Source organism: Pleurodeles waltl, chromosome 7, assembly GCF_031143425.1.
Source record: "Pleurodeles waltl isolate 20211129_DDA chromosome 7, aPleWal1.hap1.20221129, whole genome shotgun sequence".
In the NCBI taxonomy this organism is placed as follows: domain Eukaryota; kingdom Metazoa; phylum Chordata; class Amphibia; order Caudata; family Salamandridae; genus Pleurodeles; species Pleurodeles waltl.
In genome coordinates this window covers 78,948,138-78,969,056 of record NC_090446.1, presented here as the reverse complement: position 1 = coordinate 78,969,056, position 20,919 = coordinate 78,948,138, and the positions used below count along the sequence as shown (strand labels likewise).

At 44.5% G+C, this 20,919-nt stretch overlaps 1 protein-coding gene across 2 annotated transcripts in view; it reads left to right on the top strand.

Moving 5' to 3' along the window:
• LOC138303681 (solute carrier family 2, facilitated glucose transporter member 1-like) overlaps window positions 1–20,919 on the top strand; it is a 91,439-nt gene that overhangs the window by 43,987 nt on the left and 26,533 nt on the right. For both annotated transcript variants that reach the window (XM_069243008.1, XM_069243007.1), the window contains exons 4-7: window positions 2,867–3,027; window positions 8,139–8,379; window positions 18,177–18,339; window positions 18,598–18,785. In XM_069243008.1, the coding sequence (XP_069099109.1) occupies window positions 2,867–3,027; window positions 8,139–8,379; window positions 18,177–18,339; window positions 18,598–18,785 (753 nt within the window). The remainder of the gene's footprint in view (window positions 1–2,866; window positions 3,028–8,138; window positions 8,380–18,176; window positions 18,340–18,597; window positions 18,786–20,919) is intronic.

Below are 20,919 nucleotides of genomic sequence, written 5' to 3'. Positions count from 1 at the left end.
AAAGTATCTTCAAGGAAGGATCTCAGCCACTTTAGCTCTGTGCCCCTGATGCCTATGTCATGAAGAAGGGCAAGTAGCCTGGAGTGTGGGACCATATCAAAAGCAGCAGAAAAGTCTAACAAGATCAGGACTGCTTTACCACCAGCATCTAAAGTGTACTTGATCTCTTCAGACACTTCCAGGAGTGCAGTTTCAGTGCTAAAGTTAGGTCTGAACCCTGACTGACTGGGATGGAGGAGCATGTTGGACTCCATGTTGTTGGAAAGCTGCCGATTCACAAACTTCTCCATGATTATTGACGAAGCTGGCATTTTATTCTTAAAGAAAAAAGACAGTTGTTCGCACCACTTGGCAGAGGGATCTACGCTATGGAGACATGCTACAGGATCAAGGAATTGCTCTACAATCTTGAAGCTCACAGTTGGCTCAGTTATCTACCTTATCGATTTTTTTCCTCATAAAAACTCTTTCTAGTAAAGTTAATTAGATTAGTGTAACTTTTCGGTGCTAACTTATATTTAATTTTATCCTCCAGCCTGTAATTTCTTGTTGCCTACCTGCCTGTAATTTCTTGTTGCCTGCCTAAGAGGTTCATTAAGCCAGGGGCAGGAGGGCTTTGCCCTGCCTATTATGTAACGACAGAGGGAGGTAACTGTTCCACCAGGGATTGAACCAATTGTCAACGACCTGAATGTCTGAATTAAGTGGGGAGAAAAGGTAGGCGCCATGTTTTCCAATGGGGTTAGCAAACAGTCCTGGTGAAAGGACAAGGTTTGAAGATAGAAGTTTTCTGACTTCCATGTGAAGTTACCTCCCAATCAAAATTCATTAGATAGTGATCAGTCCATGGGAGAGGGAGGGGGTTGGACATGCTTAAGGTTTTATTTAGAAAATCTGGCCAATACTGTATCCCCCGGTGTGCGTGGGGTTAACAACAGATTGTGAAAAGCCAAGAGGGGCTATGAAATCGATAAGACTGAGAGTGTCTTTATCAGAGGGGCAATCCCAGTGGATATTAAAATACCTGAGTATGATGCAGTGTGCAAAGCATAGTAAGACCTGCAATGCCACTTCATTGATGGAGCTAAGAAAAAGGCCGGTGGGGTCTGAAAGTTGATAAATCAGAAGACCCCCGACCGATTGTTGGGCAATCAAAGTTAGGCAGAAGCCAAGAGCTCCCGCCTCTACTAGGTCATTGGTCAAAACCTTGTGCACAGATACATGTCCTTAAAGATAATGGCTACGACTTGTCCTCCACCATTTGTGCGGTCAAGGCTCTGAATCTTGTATCCAGCTGGAATGGCAGTTTCCGGAAAAGGTTTAGAAGAGGCTGAGATCCAGGTTTCAGTGATAAAAAGAATGACAGGTCTCTCATCACAGAAAAGGTCGTAAAAACTAACCGTGTGCTTTGGCAGGGACCCTACATTGACAAGAAGAGCTTTGAAGGGGGTTTATTAGGGTTAGTAAACATGTTGTCACATATAATACTAGACGGGGGTAGCTTAGGCTCCCAGCTACATAGTATGCAGGCAGACAGAAGTATCAGTCCCTTAGGGTATTGGTATGTAGGGACAAGAAGTAGGTTGTTAAGGGCAAGAAGCTCCTCTTTAGAGTACTTCAAGTTTGAAAGATGTGCACCGATTTTCCCAGGTTTTTTTCGGTCCTTGAACATGACCCTCTTTATATATTCAGCTTGCCTTTCATGGGCAAAGTGTGTCTGAGCAACAACCCCCATGTTTTACTACAAATCTCCTTCAGGTGACTTATTGTAAGTCTTTTATTAGGGTAGGTTCAAGAACTGCTCAAGTACGCATTATCCACTTTGCACTGCGCGAACAGGCATCACCCCCTGCTCAACCCATACAGAGAAGAGCAAGAGCATTTACACTGCTATCAAGGTGAACTCCAAATTATGAATTTTGGAACTAAGTTGTGGATCACTGAGATGACTGGAAGATGTGTATTCTCACTAGGCCAAGATCCCTCCCTTCATAAATGTTGAGTACCCCAGATACAGACACTTTCCTAACAATATAGAACTTTTATGATGTTGTAGAATTCCAGATTGCCCCTAAGATGAAGTCTAATACAGAAATCCACTTATGGGTTAAACATGGTCATTCAAACAAGCAGGTTTGAATATGTAGTTTAAATATATTAAGAAATATTGCTTTTTTAAACTTTTCTGTCAATATGCAAGCATCTTTAGGATTCAATAAAAACATGTTTGTGCAGGGACTGCTCCTTCGCAATAGCGAAGGTGCTTCGCCCCACTGTCTCAGAGCCAGCAACTGAAAAATAAAACAATATTTGATTATCGTTTTATTTTTCAGCTGCTGGCTCTGAGCCAGCGTTTGCAGGAAGGGGCAGGGCTGGCCATGGGAGGGGAAGGAGGGGAGGAGTGAGTGCATCTAAGTGCGCATGTCAGTTTGGCTGCCCGTCTTAGGTTTGGCTGGCCGTTTTAGGTCGGACAAACTGACATGCACACTTAGGTTTCCGCAACCCAGCTTTGTTGCACACCCAGGTTGGAGAAAAAGCACAGATTCCAACGCAGTGTCTGAGCAGCAGGCCAAGCTGCTCAGACCAATCCTGACACTGTTCTCATGCTAGGTAGAGCCTGTGCTGGTGTCCCAGGAGCTGCTGGGACACCAACACGATCGGGAGAGGAGGAAGACAGCCGGCGGAGGCGGCAGCGAGGTGTTTTTTAAAATGTACTTTTTATTTTATTGTTCCCTATCCCCCTGTCCCACCCTTCCCCATGAGATTTGTGGCATCTGCCACTGTGTTTGTGTTTGTCCAATTTAAACGGGCATCCCCGTTTCTCAGTAACTCTAAAATACTTCTTTGTGTTCTGCTTCCTACACAGATGATTGAGGAGTTCTTCAACGACACTTGGACTCTTCGCCATGAAAAGCCAATGCCCCTTGAGACCCTCACCATGCTCTGGTCCCTCACTGTCAGCATTCTGGCCCTGGGGGCCACGGCCTCCGCCCTCTGTGTTGGACTGCTGGCAGATAACTATGGAAGGTGAGTGCAGGAAGGCCTGTGAGAATGTACTTTGGTTCAGGGTCACTAGATTATGTGAAAGACACACAATTTCCCATTTTTACTATTTTTTACAGATAAATACAGACAGAGAACAATGGCCCAAATTTAAGAAGGGCCTAGTGCCACATTACCGTAATTTGTTTTACGCTAATATGGCGTTAGGTTGGCAAAAACGCTGCACCAAATTTACAAAGCGGTGCATTACACACAATGCGCCACCTTGTAAACCGTTGTGCCACATTATGCCTGGAGCAGGCATAATGTATGCAAGTGTTCCTTGATAGGAGGCCCGAAAAATGATGCAGTGGAATCTGTGAGGTTCCACTCACCATTTTTCTTGTCATTTTTAACACCTGCTCAGTGCAGGCGTTAAATTGAGGCACACCATTGTTTATAATGTGCCTCTATGTACTTTGCAGGATTAGCGCCAACATTGTTGGAGCTAATCCTGCAAAGCACCACAACAGTGTAAGAAATTATGATGCTATTGATCCTAACGTGCACCATGGTGCCCCGTATCATTAATACGGCGCATACAAGGTGGCGCTATGGGGACGCGATGGGGCACAAGAAATGTGGTGCTTCATTACATGAAGTGCCACTTTTCTTAAATCTGGGCTAATGTGTTTCTGTCTGTATTTGGTTCATATGAGCGACTTTCCAGCGTCCTTTAAGAATTCCAGGTCAGCAGATGAGCAGATAGACATCATCAGCAGTTAAAAACCAGGAAAAGATTTATTTTAATGAAAGCATATGTTAACATACATTTATAGATTATGCTAATATTTACCAGTGGGAGTAGTGTTTGCTATATTTGGCAGGTACTTTGCTAAAACGTGACATCCATCAAAGCAGGAGTGCAGGTTTATTAGTTAAATAAATAAATGTGGAAATATACCACTTTACACAAATTAATTTATTAGCAAAGCTCAAAATAAACAAGTATAAATGCCAGTTAAGATGGCCAATAAATAAATATGGATAAATACAGACTGAAATTTGAACAAAATAAATGGCATAAAACCGAGAGCCCTAATTATGTGGATAAGAGGTCCAAATTATGCATCATGGCAGTCCCAGGTAAGCAGAAAAAAACATTTTATTTTACAATCTGTAAATTATATAGAACATGATGACTTATTTGGCAAGAGCAGCTAGTCTATATTTATTCAGAAAATGCCATGGCTGCAAAATAGCACAATTCCAGTGGCCCTGCTTTGGCTTGCAGTGGCTGTCTTGGTGGCAAATCCATCAAAATGTTTCTTTTGAAATTCACCAAAATTGGAGGCTGGCTTTGATGGACTGTGTTTCAGTAAGGTCAGTCACCTAGCAGCACATACCACTGGGGCTCGTGTTATTAAAATCCGATGGCAAACACACATCATTGGAGCACTGCACAGCTGAAACCTCTTCTAAAGCTGGGAGTACAGCATTCATTCACCACCCAATATCTTTCTCCTGATCCTCCTGGCCCTGGTCCTGATCCTCAGAATACTTTGGAAAGGTTCCCAATGTTCATGTATTGCCCTGTTTGAAGGCATAATACAGATGTTTAATTATTTAAAATAACTTCAGATCTGCACTTTTATTAAATTTCAGAGATTTAGGGCCTCATTCTGACCCTGGCGGTCTATGACCGCCAGGGTGGAGGCCGGGGGTAGCACCGCCAACAGGCTGGCGGTGCTACATGGGCAATTCTGACCGCGGCGGTAAAGCCGCGGTCAGAAAAGGGCAACCGGCGGTTTACCCCTGCCCAAAGCCATGGGGATTCCGACCCCCTTCCCGCCAGCCTGGTTCTGGCGGTTTTCACCGCCAGAACCTGGCTGGCGGGAACGGGTGTCGTGGGGCCCCTGGAGGCCCCTGCAGTGCCCATGCCACCGGCATGGGCACTGCAGGGGCCCCCTATAGATTTTCAGTGTCTGCGTGGCAGACACTGAAAATCGCGACGGGTGCAACTGCACCCGTCGCACCCCTTCCACTCCGCCGGCTCCATTCGGAGCCGGCATCCTCATGGAAGGGGGTTTCCCGCTGGGCGGGCGGGCGGCCTTCTGGCGGTCGCCCGCCCGCCCAGCGGGAAACTCAGAATACCCGCTGCGGTCTTTTGACCGCGCAGCGGTATTCTGCTGGTTCCAGCCAGGCCGGGGTCAGAATGACCCCCTTAATGTTTAACCCTTGAAATTCTGCAGGGCATGGTTCACACCCTCACACACTGCATCAGTCCTGTCTCAATGCAATGATAGATGAAATTCAGCTCATTTCTATTGCCTGCATTTTTGCTGTTTGCCATTCTTTAGGGAGAATATGGGTTTTGCATTTCTTCAGAAGAAAAAAACTTGCTTTTGGAAAGCCTGCATTCTGCTTACAGATCCCTGAGGTGAAATAACAAAGGAAATATGAGACTGTGCATTGGGCTCAGTTACCCAATGTGGGACTTCATTCTAGTTTCACAGCTTTTTCATTTCTTCAGAAGAGAATATTCCTTTCATGCTGCTTACCACCCTTCTACTAGGGTGAAATACCAAACAACTGACATACTATAGCCTTAGAGCCTGCCGTAGCAGGCTCTACCGGCTATTAAAGGCCCGCTCCCCGCGTTAAATGCCCGAGCCGAAGGCGAGGGCATTTAACAAGGGAGAGGGACTTTAATAGCCGGTAGAGCCCGCTACGGTGGGTTCTAAGGCTATTAGAACATTCTGCCACACAGGGCAGAATGTTCTATTAAAAAAAAAAATGTTCACGGAGCCCGAGGGGATTAAAATCCCCTCTGGCTCCGTGAGTCTTTGTTCACAGCTGTTGCTGTGAACAAAGCGAACATTGGAATGTTGGCGCTGCGGGCTTTTACCGGCCAGTAAAAGCCCGCAGCACTCCATTGTTTTCAATGGAGCCTCCAGCATTCCAATGTTCTAATACAGCTTAGATCTTTGGTTCCTAGGGCCATATGTAGGAAAGCTTTTCCCCATAGACACAGAATGGGTAAAATCCTTTGGTACATCTGGCCCCTAGTTCTTGTATTTCTTTAGAACATTCTTTTCATTTGGGAAGCTTTTTTTACACATCCCAGTGGTAAAGTTACAAAAGAAGTGTGGGCGTGGCATCGGCTCATCTACCCTACACCAGACCGAGCCCCTTTCAACATCTCAGAGTGTGTGGGCATTACTCTCACATGCTGCACCAGGCCTCCTGGAGGATACAGTTCAGTTTACTCACATTTCTGTTATTGTTTAAGTCAAATAGTTGCTCATAAGGGAAACCCCCACACGCTTTTCATGGTCTTAGTCATTCTTCAGAGGAGAATGTTCCTGCATCTGGGAGTGCATGGATGCTGCTTTGATTCCATTGCTATGAAACATCAACAGAAGCATGGCCACACCACCAAGCAAGACAGCCGCAATGGGCTTAGTTACTGGGCGGATATCGCCTTTTTAACCTATCACAGTGTGTGTTTCATAGTTTTGCATGTTACACCGTTCCTGCCACAATATACTATGGTGAATGCAGTTTAGTTTACTCTTCTTTACTCAAATTCTCGCTCTTTGAGGTTACTCAATTTCACGTCTGCACCTAAGGCTGGTGATCAGTTTCTGCTAGCCTCCGTGTCTGAGGTTTTTGTGCCTCTCCTGGTCACATTAGCCAGGATCACAGCTTTGGAGCCTTTCTATAGGCACCAATAATGGCAATCCAGAACCATATCAGCATCTACGTGGACTCTATACTTCCCTTATGTGTCTGCCACGTAGGGCCTCATTACGGTTTCCCCAGTGACGCCAAGATCTTCGGATTCTTTCATGTGCGAGGATTATCCCCAATTGCAAGGTTTCGCCGCAAAATGGGGAATAATGTGAATTTTGTTGTTAACAGCACAAAATCCACACCCTGGTATTTTACAAAAATATTCACCACAGTTAATTTCATCAGGTTTGGTCTGTTTAAATTTATCCGGAAGATGCAGTATTTACTGGTTGCGATAAAATCTCCATAACTCACAATTCTGATGATGTGTTAACAAGACGGATTGTAGCCAGTACTTGCAATGAAGCCCTTAGCATCTGTTAAGTACCCTGAAACAAGGCAAATGTGGAATTTTCATTTCAGTTTTCCTACGCATATATTTTTCTATTATTCATCTTTTTTGGATAGGTGGAGTTGGAGTGGGGTGTTACTGTCCATATTGTATTTTATAAATTGAGTTTGACAGTACTGATGCATATATTATTTCAAAGACCAATATGTTTTCTTTTTTGTGGGTGTATTCATGTGGCCACTCACTTTTCTTGCACTGTGTGGGAAAAAGTCCACATTATTGATGTGAATTATGACTGAGCTACCACAAGGCCCAAACAATGTGACCCACAAGCTTAAACTTGTTCCTCTGAGAAATCCCTGATGGTGTTAGTGCCCTGCTCCACCCTGCCCAGACTCTACAGTGACCCACCTAAAGGAATCCTTCACACTCACACGCCTGATTAAGTGCCTGACAAAATGTGACCACACCAGACCCAGCATACTGGAATGCCATTGGCTCAATACCAGATATGTCTTCTACAAAGATGTTATAACTGGTGCCCTTGCCTTCCTGGCTGACAAACTCACCATTCCTGGTGGGTCTCGGCACACACACAGTCAAGACAACATCAGCATAAGAATGAAAAATTGCAAAAAGTGTAAAAAACTAGCCAATAGGGCTTCTCCATCTACACACCCGGGATAGGTCCGTATAGGTTTTTGTAGCATTTGTAATTGGTCCTCCTGTGTAAATATCTTTCATAAAATATTTTAGATTGATTTTTGGGTGTGGAGCTCGCCATTAATTCTTTTCAGATTAAATTATTTTCTGAGATGGGGAAGTATTTTGTTTTGCTTTTCAAATTCTGTTTACAGTTTATAAAAGTATATGTTTAGCAATATTTGCTATATGGGCGTGATTGATACAATATCTACATGCAGACACACACACTCACACATTCATGCTGGCACGCACAGGCACAAACCCTCCTTCTGACACCAACCACAACACACGGCTTAGAAGATGTCTGCCAGAATGTACACCTGTCCTCTGCATTGCAACATGCTTGAGTTCTTGTTCCCCACAGACGGAGCGCCATCCTTATCGCCAACTCTCTCTCCCTTTTGGCCGTGGCATTTATGGGCCTATCAAAGCTGGCCACATCCCCAGAGCTGCTGATCATTGGACGCTTGGTGATGGGGTTTTATTGTGGCCTCACTATGACGCTTGTACCATTGTACATCCAGGAACTGGCGCCGATACACCTGCGCGGAGCCTTCTCCACCACAAACCAGCTAGCTTACACCATCGGGATCTTTGTTGGGCAGGTAAGTCCGCCATCTTCTCGTCGGCGCTGTGGATCGGGTGAAATGTGAAGTTTCTCTTTGTGTTTTTTATGTGAAAATAAAAAAGTCATGCAAATATTTGTGAGTCCGGTCAAAGGATTAGGCTGCATTAGAACGTAGGATGCTGGTGACGAGGACTTAGTACGTTTTGAATGATGTGTATGTGGATAGCAATGAGGGTATTAATTAAACTTGATATACCACCAAGATGGGGTTGAATCAGTAGTGCTGAAAGTATATGTATTGATCCATTAGGAGACACAGGTACACGAGTGAAGATGAGTACAGATTTATTGATGCCCTCAGCCTCTTGCCTCAGTCCAGCTGACTTTGAAAGAAAATCAGAGTCTTATAATTCTACATTGTTTGGGAGATAAAGAACCAGCTGGAATATAGGTACAAAGGAATGTACCACAACATCATTTCAGCGCACGTGGCCAGTAGTGATGGATTGAACTGGACTCTATGAGCTCATTGGTTGAGGACCTTCTCATCCTGATTTTGAGTGTTCTAACAAGAGGCTGGAATATGGGAAGGTGGGCATTCGGGCATTTGGGGGTGGGCCGGTGCCTCATGGTCACCAGTGGGCCATTGCTTTAGGGCCTCTGTAAACCGGCCCACAGAGACCGCCTCTCTTTCCCAAACCCTGTCAGACCACTGTAATTTGGCGCCGGTATCATGGGCACTCCCCTGCCATGCTGTCAAACTGAGGCGGGGGGTGTTGTTCTGGCCCTTAGGACATTCTTGTGGTCATCCTGGCCCAGAAGCAGTGTCATCCCCTGCCGTGCCATTGGTTTCTGGCCATGGTGGGTGTGGGGAGGGTGTGAGTTTGCCGGGCCTCTCGGGAGGAGGGGCACCTAAGCCCACGGAGGAGCAGCATCTTTGTGCTTTTCTTTACCCCTCCCATGCCAGGCCATCGGCCTGTAGCTAAAGTGGGATGCGAGGGAGTGAGTAAGAGAAATGGCCTCGCCAGGGGCAAGGTGTTGTAACCTTGGTCCCAGTGTCTTTTAGGCATTGGTGGAGGGGTGGGAGCATGTTTGCATAGAGCTCGTAAGGCCACCTTTCCCAGAGAACTACAAATATAGAGTGTAGTGTTGTAGTCAGAGCTGCCCACGTTGGATCTCAACATCCTGTGATTCTGGGCAAATCTCTTAATCTCCCTCCCTACAATAAAAATTAATATGATCTTGTGCAAGGTAACTGGTTCTCATGGAAATTGCTTCATTGCCCTTCTGCCATGTTCACACTATATAAACTACAAAAAAATAACCATTTGTGAATGGGTGCCACTTTTTTGGGGAGTGCGTGGGCCTAATTGTGTACCCAATCCTACTCTGGGTGCAGTTAATGGTTTCCAGTGTGTGATTCTGTTTGTGTTTTTGTTGTCTGCAATAGGTGTGTGTTAAAGTTGATAGGCTAACGGGCCATAGAGTTTAATGGGCACTGCTGGAGGTCTTGCCAAAGTCTATAAGTAAGTATTCTGACTTACCCATTGCTTGGCATGTTCTCCTGTGCCTGCGATTAGTAGTGTTAGCAATGTCTTAGTGAATAATGACACTCAACTGCAGGGGCAGCTCCTTTGCAATGGTGGAGGAACGCTGCTCCCCTGTCTAAGAGCCAGGAGCTGTCAACTAAAACGGTATTTCATTATCATTGTGTTTTACAGCTGCTGGCTCAGCCAGCTGCAGGTGCCGGGAGGGACGGGGCTGGGCCATGGGAGTGCGGAGTGGAGTCAGTGCACGTAAGTGCACATATGTGCTTGGGAGTCCATCTCAGGCTGGCCAACGACACGTGCACTAAGGTTTCTCCAACAGGCTGTGCTACACAGCCGGATTGGAGAAACTGCACAGGCACCAGGGTGCTGTGTGAGCAGCAGAACAAGCCACTCAGACCAATCCTGACCCTGCTCTCATGCTAGGTTTAGCATGAGGGCAGCACCAACATTTGTGGGGAGTCTGTGCTGGTGTCCCAGTGAATGCTGGGACACCAGAAGACAAGAGGAGCAACGCGGCAGGAGACTGGAACGGGAAGTTTTATTTCATTTTTTATTATTTATTCCCCCATCCCTGCCATTCCGCCATGCCCCTACCCTCCCCTTGAGTTTTTCTGCGGCTGCCGCTGCTCATCTGTTGGCCTATTTGGCAGTATTGGGTGGGAGCGAGAAGTTCTGTTTCACACATTCTGCTGCTGATGGCAATGGAAGGTGAACGCTGTAATGAGTATGGCAATAGGTGGGGCTTTAAGTGGACCGGGTGAAAAGCAGATGCCGAGACAGGTCCCTATCAGGCTATCCATTTTTGCCCTCACCCTTACTATGACAAAAAAAGTCTTAACTCGGCGGCAGTAGCATCCTGTGCTGCCTTTGATGTAATTTCAAAGAAGCCCTATTGTTCTTTCACAGTCTCATCATTTCAGAACAGAAGCATTTTTCAATATTTTATAAAATGAAGCCATTGTTGTGGCTTATTTAATTTATGCAACTGACAACCATTGACAAAGCCAGTAGTCCTGGCTTGTTGTAGGTGTAATATTACTTATTGTATTGTATATCTGAAAGCAATACCAAAATGAAGCAGCAAAACACCAGTCAGGAGGCACAATATTCTAAGCACAGATTTTTAGCTTATGTGTATTTAAGCCACACCCTTAATTACAACAGCCATGCCTCGTTGAGGACCACCCCCAGTTTTTTCATCCCACTGGTAATGCAAATCTAATTTATTTGAGAACTGCCTGATGTGAAATCTAGACTTACAGACTTTAATTATATACTGTAGGAAAAGTTGCATGTTGAGTTTGGGAAATAGAACTGGGTAAAATGTTGTTTGTAATAGTGATTAGGAACTCTGCTTTAATATCCCTTGATCTCAGATAAAGTTTTGACACTGGACCAGTAAGAAAAGCTTCCATTTCTGTGACAATGAAGAATCTTTATCCACTTGCTTTAGAACAGCTCAGATGTTGTCCTGGGAAGATAAGAGCAGGTTTGGTTCTCATAGAGAGAAAGGTTTAACAATTGTTCTACGTGGCCTGGCACCAGAAAACCAGTTCATGCATAGGAAACAGTAACTGCTTATAGTTACAGCAACTGCTGGAGAACCAGCCCCATAATTGGGAAGCCAAAAGAACTCGTGTAGGCAGACATCTTGGAACACCCAGGGCAGTGCTTAATTTGAGCTGGTGGTTTCCGGTGCGGGGCACCAGCTCTTATTTTTGCAGGCCGGTACTTATTTTTCTGCCTCAAGTATTTACAGCGAGCAAAAGACACATATGGGAAAGAGAGAGGAAGAGTAAAACGAAAAAGCTTCACAAAGGGAGAAAGCAGAAGGCTGCAAGAGTGAGCTGAAGGGGCTGGGAATGGCTGTAAATGGATTAAAGAGGCCCGAGATGGATTCAGATGGGTATTCCGTGCTCACACATTTAATTGCAGCAGCCCCTTGTTTGAGAGGTGAGCTTTGTGCACCCCATGTTCTTATTTACAAATTAAGCACTAACCCAGGGAAATCGCTTCACCTCAGTCTCTGACCACCCTCAGGGTAACCAAGGTTTTCTTGTATGTATTGATGGCTCTCTTCTGCCCTTTGGAGCTGAATCTTTTCAATTCTCCCGCTGAGAAAGCGGTAGGAACTTTTAATTCTCAAAGGACTTTTCTTATCATAACTTTTCACCTTTTTGATTTCCATATATATACGATTGTTTTCCCAAGTGGTTAAGTGATCAATAACCCTCGGATCACTTTTTTCATTTTCCTTAATGTTCATTATTTTCCTTATTATTTTTTCAAAAACATTTTTGTACTCAAATCCTGTGTAGGCATTCTAAGTTTTAAATTATTTGTTTCTTATTGTAATCTGATGTAGTTGTTGTTTTAGTGTTGCACAGACATACATCTTTTCTAAAGCTTTCCCTGCTGCTCTGGCCAAGACACCATTTGTGATCCAAGGTCGAATTAATTTGCTTCATTAGGGTCGAGCCTGCGTCGCATGCGCTTGCGCATGCGTTGCTTTTGAGACACTTTAGTAGTAGAAAAGGGCTCAGAGCCCCGTCCATGTCACGCCAGTGTCTTTCATTGGTTAGTGGGCTTGTCTGTTAAAATCTGCTTGCTTTCATTAGTGGAAGGCATGCATACGTTATGCCTTTTCCGGTGGTTAGCCCTCCTCGAGCGCAGCGACCAAGTACTGAAAACATACGAGGCTCGCTGTTTTCCGTCTGGTTTGTGGACTACTTCTTATCTTTTATCACAGCGCGATCTCGGCAGAAGTCAAGCGCTTTCCATGCCAGCAACCCTGTTGTATAATTAATTGCACTTTTGCCAGTTCCAGTTGCTGGCCGTAATACCAGTGCACATGTTTTCAGTAGGTCTGTTCCTGTTTTCGATCGGCATTTAATTTGGTTTCAGAATTGTTTAAATTTGTTCACAATTTTTATGCGCTATGCTTAGGTGAACATTCTTTTTTAGGTATCATGTATTTATTTGGTTTTGTCTCCTCATTTGGCATTTCGTGCTTTGTTTTCTTTCCCAAAATGTTGGATTGTTGATTATGAAAGCGTGCTCTGTAAAAACGTGAAAGTATTTGACTACCTCCATAAAAAGATATACTTTTCTTTTCCAAAGGAAACAGTGGATTTCACAATGTACAATGGTGCAAACGCAAACATAACACGTAAGACACGTGACTTCCCACCAAGTTACTCATCAAATCTCCAAATACAGGGTAGATATTATGAACCTGTGCTGCTTGAATCTTCATACATCAAATTAGTAGTTTACTTTCACTGGTCAGTGGACTTCGGTTGTTGAATTGAATATGTGTGTACAATTCAATTCACAAGCCATTTGACAGTCTTTCAAAATTGTGCAATTGCAACAGATGCTCTGGGTTGCAAGGGTTTTGGAAGAAAGGATTATGTTTTTTAAAGAAAAGTTTCATATTTTTCACTAGCAGCTTTCATTTGAAAGCGTCACCTTATAGAACAATAAGCATACTTTAATGTTTGTACTGCACAAAATCTTTATACCATAGTTGTGTTGGTCATTCTTGTGCATGACATGTGGTTCTGTGAGGCTACCATGGTTCTCCTACCTTCCAAATTCCAAGGTGTACATTTTGCGTTTAATCGCAATAGCTGGTGACTGAATAGAAGGAGAGAATATCTCTTTCAACAGTGGCAGGGCTGTAATAAGCAAACTGCTTCTAAATACTACTGGATCTCCAGGGTTTGTTTACAGAAGACCATACTATAAAAGCACAAACATTGGCGGCATGAATAGCTAGAGCGAAGACACCCTTGGGAATCCTATTTAAGCAGACATCTGATTTTTAGGCTGAGCATTGCAGCGCGCCAGCGCTTCTTTTCGAGGTGTTGGTATGTATCTGGGCTTTTAACCACACCCACCGCACACCTATCACTGTCACTCGTTCATGGGCTTTCCCTTCAAAGATCCTTTCTTTTCGTTGGTAAATGCTTTACACTTGTCCCTCCTTGGGGAAGTTTACTTACTCCTTGGACATCGCCCCTGTTAAATGGCTAATTTCACTTTTGCCGATTCGTTTGACTGCAAGCAAACTTCTTTTTCCTTTTGTGTGCTGCTTCACGCTGATGCCGTGGAGCTTTGAATCAACTTGCTTATGAGAAACTGTATTACTTTGCATTTTCAATTTATGTGGCAAGAAAAGTCGTTAGGAGTTTAAAATGCTAATAGCTCTAATTTGAGCAAATGTGAGACCCATTGCATTGCAAATGCTTGTTTTTCATTGGAGCCGAGATACTCAAAGTAAGGCCTTCCTGACCCCTATACGGTCATTTGGTGAACAGAAGCACTGGGCTACTGTTTGCTTGACAGGGCATGACCATTCAGGAAGAGGGCAAGCATTTATTTAAACTTTAAATAAAATAACAATAAGGACGCTAAGAATGTGTCTTGGTACTTCGTTTTCAAACACGTTGCACTAATTATTTAAAAATATGAGAAATTCGCTACAAAACTGAAAAAGTGCATTTCAATAACAGGACGAAGAATTCCACATTAGATTATGGCACCACATTGAGAGGCATTTATTAAAAGTGATCAGTTTCAAACTTGAACTTTGTAAGATTAATGCCGCCCTGTCCTGACAACACTGCCATTGGCGAATCAAAAGGCATGTCTGTTGCGGCTGAAGCCTTGTGTGGCCTGGGTTGTTATAACTGGAACAACATTATAGTGTAAAAAATCAAACACAAGAGAAGGATTTGTACAGCACGGATCATGAACTCCTGTACTTCAAGGTGCTTCATGTGAGGTAATGTAGAAAAAGAGGGCAATATGAAATAAAACAACTGCCTGGGATCACACAATTTGGGCAAGTGAGGAAGCCAGGATTGATCCCAGGTATTCTGGTTTTACATTGTGCAATTCAGCCACTTGATGAGCATCTCAGTTAATACTTTGTCCTTCATTCTTGGCGCGTGACTTTAGTTGCAGACTGAAGCCACGTGAGGGATTGGTTGTCCACACCATGTACATGCTTCGCTTCCCCCGGGCCCTCACGATGCGGGCCTCAGGCATGCGACAAGCCACACTTTCAGTCCCCGGGGAAATGTTTGTGAGTACCCATGCCTTAGACTGAGGGTCCTCCTCCAGGCAGCGCAGTGTGGGATTCACCGTTCAGAGGAGAACTGTGGCGTCTCCTCCCTCTAGCGAGTCAGGTGGGCCCTTTGCAGGCAACCAGGAAGAACCGCCGACTTGTTTAGGTCAGTGAGTAAGTGAATGTGTTTGATTTGTGGGAGGCTTCTGAAATATGAAATGCATGAGGTTCCAAAGTGCAAGAGGCCAGTGACGTGGACATGAGTTAGTCTCATGGAGGGCATGTGTCAGTGAAGATAGAATTAGTTAGTCTCATTGAGAGCGTGTGTCAGTGATGAGGGTATCGGTTAGTCACATGGATAGCATGTGTCAGTGATGGGAGAAGGAGTTAGTCTCATGGAGAACATGTGTCAGTGATGAAGGAGTGTGTTAGTCTCATGGAGAGCGTGTGTCAGTGATTAGGGAGTGAGTTAGTCTCACGGATAGCATGTGTCAGTGAAGACAGAATTAGTTAGTCTCATTGAGAACATGTGTCAGTGATGTGGGTTTGAGTTAGTTTAATGAAGAGCATGTGTTAGTGATGTTGGTCTGAGTGGGTAGGCGTTAGTCTCATGGAGAGCATGTGTCAGTGATGTGATATGATTTAGTTTCATGGGGAGCGTGGGTCAGTGATAAAGGAGTGAGTTAGTCTCATGGAGGGCATGTGTCAGTGATGGGAGAATGAGCTATTCTTATGAAGAGTATGTGTCAGTGATGGGGGAATGAGTTAGTCTTATGGAGAGCATGCGTCAGTGATGTTGGTATGAGTTAGTCTCATGGAGAGCATGTGTCAGTGATGTGGGTATCGGTTAGTCACATGGATAGCATGTGTCAGTGATGGGAGAAGGAGTTAGTCTCATGGAGAACATGTGTCAGTGATGTTGGTTTGAGTTAGTTTAATGAAGAGCATGTGTTAGTGATGTTGGTGTGAGTGGGTAGGCGTTAGTCTCATGGAGAGCATGTGTCAGTGATGTGATATGATTTAGTTTCATGGGGAGCGTGGGTAAGTGATAAAGGAGTGAGTTAGTGTCATGGAGAGCGTGTGTCAGTGATGGGAGAATGAGCTATTCTTATGAAGAGTATGTGTCAGTGATGGGGGAATGAGTTAGTCTTATGAAGAGTATGTGTCAGTGATGGGGGAATGAGTTAGTCTTATGGAGAGCATGCGTCAGTGATGTTGGTATGAGTTAGTCTCATGGAGGCCATGTGTCAGTGATGTGGTATGAGGTAGTCACACTGAGTGCATGGTTCAGTGATGAGGGAATGAGTTAGTCTCCTGGGGAGCATGTGTCAGTGATTGGAGCATGTGTTAGTCTCATCGGGAGCATGTGTCAGTTATGAAGGTATGAGCTAATCTCATGGAGCTCAGGTGTCAATGATGAGGGAATGAGTTAGTCCATGGAGAGCATGTGTCAATGATGGGAGAATGAGTTAGTCTCAATGAGCATGTGTCAGTGATGGGAGAATGCGCTAGTCTTATAAAGAGCATGTATTAGTGATGAGCATATTAGTCTCATTGAGAGCATGTGTCAGTGATGAGGGTATCGGTTAGTCACATGGATAGCATTTGTCAGTGATTGGAGAATGGGTTAGTCTCATGGAGGGCATGTGTCAGTGATGAAGGTTTGAATTAGTCTCATGGAGAGCGTTTGTCAGTGATGAGGGAGTGAGTTAGTGTCATGAAGAGCATGTGTCAGTGATGTGAGTATGAGTTAGTCACATGGAGATCATGTGTCAGTGATGAGGAAGTGAGTTAGTCCCAGGGAGAGCATGTGTCAGTGATGGGGGAATGAGTTAGTATCATGGAGAGTCTATGTCAGTGATGTGAGGATGAGTTAGTCCATGGAGAGAGTGTGTCAAAGATTGGAGAATTAGTTAGTCTTGTGAAAAACAGGTGTCAGTGATGGGAGAATGAGTTAGGCTCATGGAGAGCATGTGTCAGTGATGAGTGAGTGAGTCAATCTCATGGAGAGCATGTGTCAGTGATGGGAGAATGAGCTAGTCTTATGAAGAGCATGTGTTTGTGATGAGTGAATGAGTTAGTCTCATGGAAAGCATGTGTCAGTGATGATGGAGTGAGTTAGTCTCACGAAGAGCATGTGTCAGTGATGAGAGAATGAGTTAGTTTCATGGAGAGCATGTGTCAGTGATGAGAGAATGAGTTATTTTCATGGAGAGCATGTGTCAGTGATGAGAGAATGAGTTAGTTTCACGAAGAGCATGTGTCAATGATGAGGGAGTGAGTTATTCCCAGGGAGAGCATGTGTCAGTGATGAGAGAATGAGTTAGTTTCATGAGAGCATGTGTCAGTGATGAGCGTATGAGTTAGTTTCACGAAGAGCATGTGTCAGTGATGAGGGAGTGAGTTAGTCCCAGGGAGAGCATGTGTCAGTGATGAGAGAATGAGTTAGTTTCATGGAGAGCATGTGTCAGTTATAAAGGTATGAGTTTGTCTCGGGGAGAGCATGTGTCAGTGATGGGAGGTATGAGTTAGTCTCATGGAGTGCATGTGTCAGTGATGAGGGTATCGGTTTGTCACATGGATAGCATTTGTCGGTGATTGGAGAATGGGTTAGTCTCATGGAGGGCGTTTGTCAGTGATGAGGGAGTGAGTTAGTCTCATGGAGAGCATGTGTCAGTGATGTGAGTATGAGTTAGTCACATGGAGATCATGTGTCAGTGATGAGGGAGTGAGTTAGTCCCAGGGAGAGCATGTGTCAGTGATGAGGAAGTGAGTTAGTCCCAGGGAGAGCATGTGTCAGTGATGGGGGAATGAGTTAGTATCATGGAGAGTCTATGTCAGTGATGTGAGGATGAGTTAGTCCATGGAGAGCATGTGTCAAAAATGGGAGAATGAGTTAGTCTCATGAAGAACAGGTGTCAGTGATGGGAGAATCAGCTAGTCTCATGGAGAGCATGTGTCAGTGAGTTCGTTTCATGGAGAGTGTGTGCCAGAGATGGGAGAATGAGTTAGTACATGAAGAGCACGTGTCACTGATGGGAGAATGAGTGAGACTTCATTCAAATTTATCATGAATGTCTTGAGTAATGAGCGAGACTCCAATATTGTCCATAGAATCATTGAGACTCGCCATTCTTAACTGGTTACTGATGTTTTGGGGTGTCGCCTGAACTGGGTGATGATTTTAAAGGTGATTTATATTTGTTTCAGATCATGAGCCTGGAGAACGTCCTGGGCACTCGAAAGTGGTGGCCGGTCATGCTCACAATGTCCATGGTCCCAGCTATCCTCCAGCTTTTTATTCTCCCCTTCTGTCCAGAGAGCCCCCGCTACTTGCTCATCAATTGCAAGAAGGAGGTCGATGCTGAGAGAGGTGAGAGTACTGGTATCTGGCGACGTGTCCATCCTGGACCCTGGGGAAAGAGCCTTGTTATGTCACCTTTCATGCTTGGCCCCAGTGCACAGAGATCTCCTGCATGACTCGAACATCACTGAGTCTGAATGATCTTTCCAAATATGGCCTCTACAGCTGTGCCATTGTCATAGACTATCGCACCATCATTCACAAAGTCCCAGGCAAGGCACAGGTCTGGGGCCTGCCTGCATTCACCCATGTTTGCTCCTTTTGTAGTGCTACTGAAGCTGAGGGGCACCAAGGATGTCGTGGAGGAGATGAAGGAGATGAGAGAAGAAGCTGCACGCCTCAAGGACCTACCCAAGGTGACAATGTACCAGCTGTTCCGCGTGCCCAGCTACAGGATACCAATGATCATCTCCCTCCTGATCAATGCCAGCTCTCAGCTCTCAGGCTACAATGCGGTGAGTGTAGCACCCAAAACTATCACAGTCAGATATTAGGGTGTCCTTGGACATTGGGGAAAAATGTCTTCTTCACCATCCCAAATACAGCTAAAAACATACCAAAGTCATACACACCAAGCAAATATAACCATAAAATCTAGTACCTTATCTCAATCCTGGCTGTCCATTCGTGTTACCGATGGGATTTCTCTCATCCTTGAAAATTATGCAAATGACTTAGGATTTTCCACTTCAAATTCTTGCTAATGTAGGTAAAGTCTGCTCTAAGTTAAGTATGAAATCCTTTTCCCTGGCTGATACTTTACAGGTGGTAAAATAGGGACTGGTGCAATTCCACACAGCTGAGGAAGGCTGTGGGATGAGAGGTTCCAAAATATGCCATTTTGCCCATGAAGGGTTTCTTCAATTTCACTCTCTAGCTAGTAGAAGGTGCTCAGACACATCATATGCCTTCTATGATCCCTAAGTCACTTCACTGGTGACCCTTCGACCTTTGTGGTAATTCAAGCTTGGCTGGGGGATCTAGTGTATGCTAAAAAAGCAGCTTTACTGTGTTAAAATCCCCAGAATTATAAATGGATGCACAGGACTTTTCAGTAGCAAATTCCTGTTAGTAGAATTGCTTCTTTGTAATTGCCTGTCTGCTCTTCACTTTTATGTTTCAGGTAAGTTTAGCTTTTTCTCTGCAGTATTCCCTATAAAAGCCTTTTTCAATATTTTGTGAACATGTTGTAGTTTTAATTTGTAGTTTTTCATTATTTGTTATGTTTGCATTGTGCTTTGTATGGGACAGTGCTGAATGAGTCAATTCCTGGCAAGGTTCCACTGTAGGACCTTGAGAAAAAAGAGTGCTGGTTCCAGTTCTACCAGAGGAGCTTGGACAAGGATTATGCTGTATGTTGTGTATGTTCTTCAAAGCAAATGTGCAGTTTAGATGGGATCTGGACCTAAACAAGTCCAACAGGTTCATCGGATCAGTATATTTCAAAGTGGAGGCTCTTCTTGGAAGCATGCCACGGATAGTGCTAGGGAAATTCTTTCTCCTGGATGCACATCCTTGTTTACCAGTCTGCAAGCCACATCAGAAATGTGCACAGTTCAAAGTGCTTTCTTTCAATCTAACATCAGCTCCTGTGACAGCTTATTTTGTGAGGAGCAGATCCCAGCAGCTTAGATAGAATTATAGGAAAAGTGAGGAGCCCTCCATTTATATTAACCCAGTACATCTTTACTTGCATAACTGGCTTACATCTGAACCTTACAAATGTTGATGGGAGGATGCTTGCCATAAGTCTAACCACTGTTCCTACTAGAAGGAGAGTCAAGAATGATTTTCAAATGGCTGGATCTAAACTGAGGTGGCATGGCGGGCAAAAGAACTATGGGTTGGGATGCTATTGTGAGTGATTGCCAGTGAATAGACTTATTACAAGCATCCTCCCATCACCTTTTGAGCATTTGATGTACTGCCCTAAGTGGCCAGCTGTATACTCACATGTGTGCCCGTTGCTCACTGTACCACTGGAACCAAGCTACACCTGACCGAAGCCCAATCAGAGCTAAACCTGTCTTGGGTTGCTTGTGAGAGGACCTGGCTTGGCAGTTCAGGCTGGGCTGTTCCTATTGGATCAAGGTCAAGGCTGATTTGCATATGGCTGGTTCTAATCTAAGGTGGCATAGTGGGCATGGGTTGGAATACCACCCTAATGATTAGTCTTGTTTAAAGTATCCTCCCATCAGCTATTGTGTGTTTGTTGTACCTGTACCCCCACATCAACTAGCTTTCAAGGATATGCAGGGGGAGTGTGGAAATAGCACGTGGAGAGATAAAGTGTAAGGTTATTGAATAAGTCCCAGCTTGTGTCTTGAAGGAGCAGGGAGGTTGGGACTCAAGCCTATAGTTTTAGGAGTGGGCCAAATTGGGCTTTCTAGGAGAAGTGGCACATTGTGGATAGGAATATTGAAGAAGTGACTGAGTAGTGAAGGTAGGCAGGTCAGAACTCTGAAGTTAACTGCAAGGGGCTATTTAGTTTGCAGGATGGCCACTTAGATGGGGCAGATGCTGGGTTAATCGAGAGGATAATGGCTATGAGGACATCAAGACAGACAGAGGAGAAAGTGGTATTTTAAG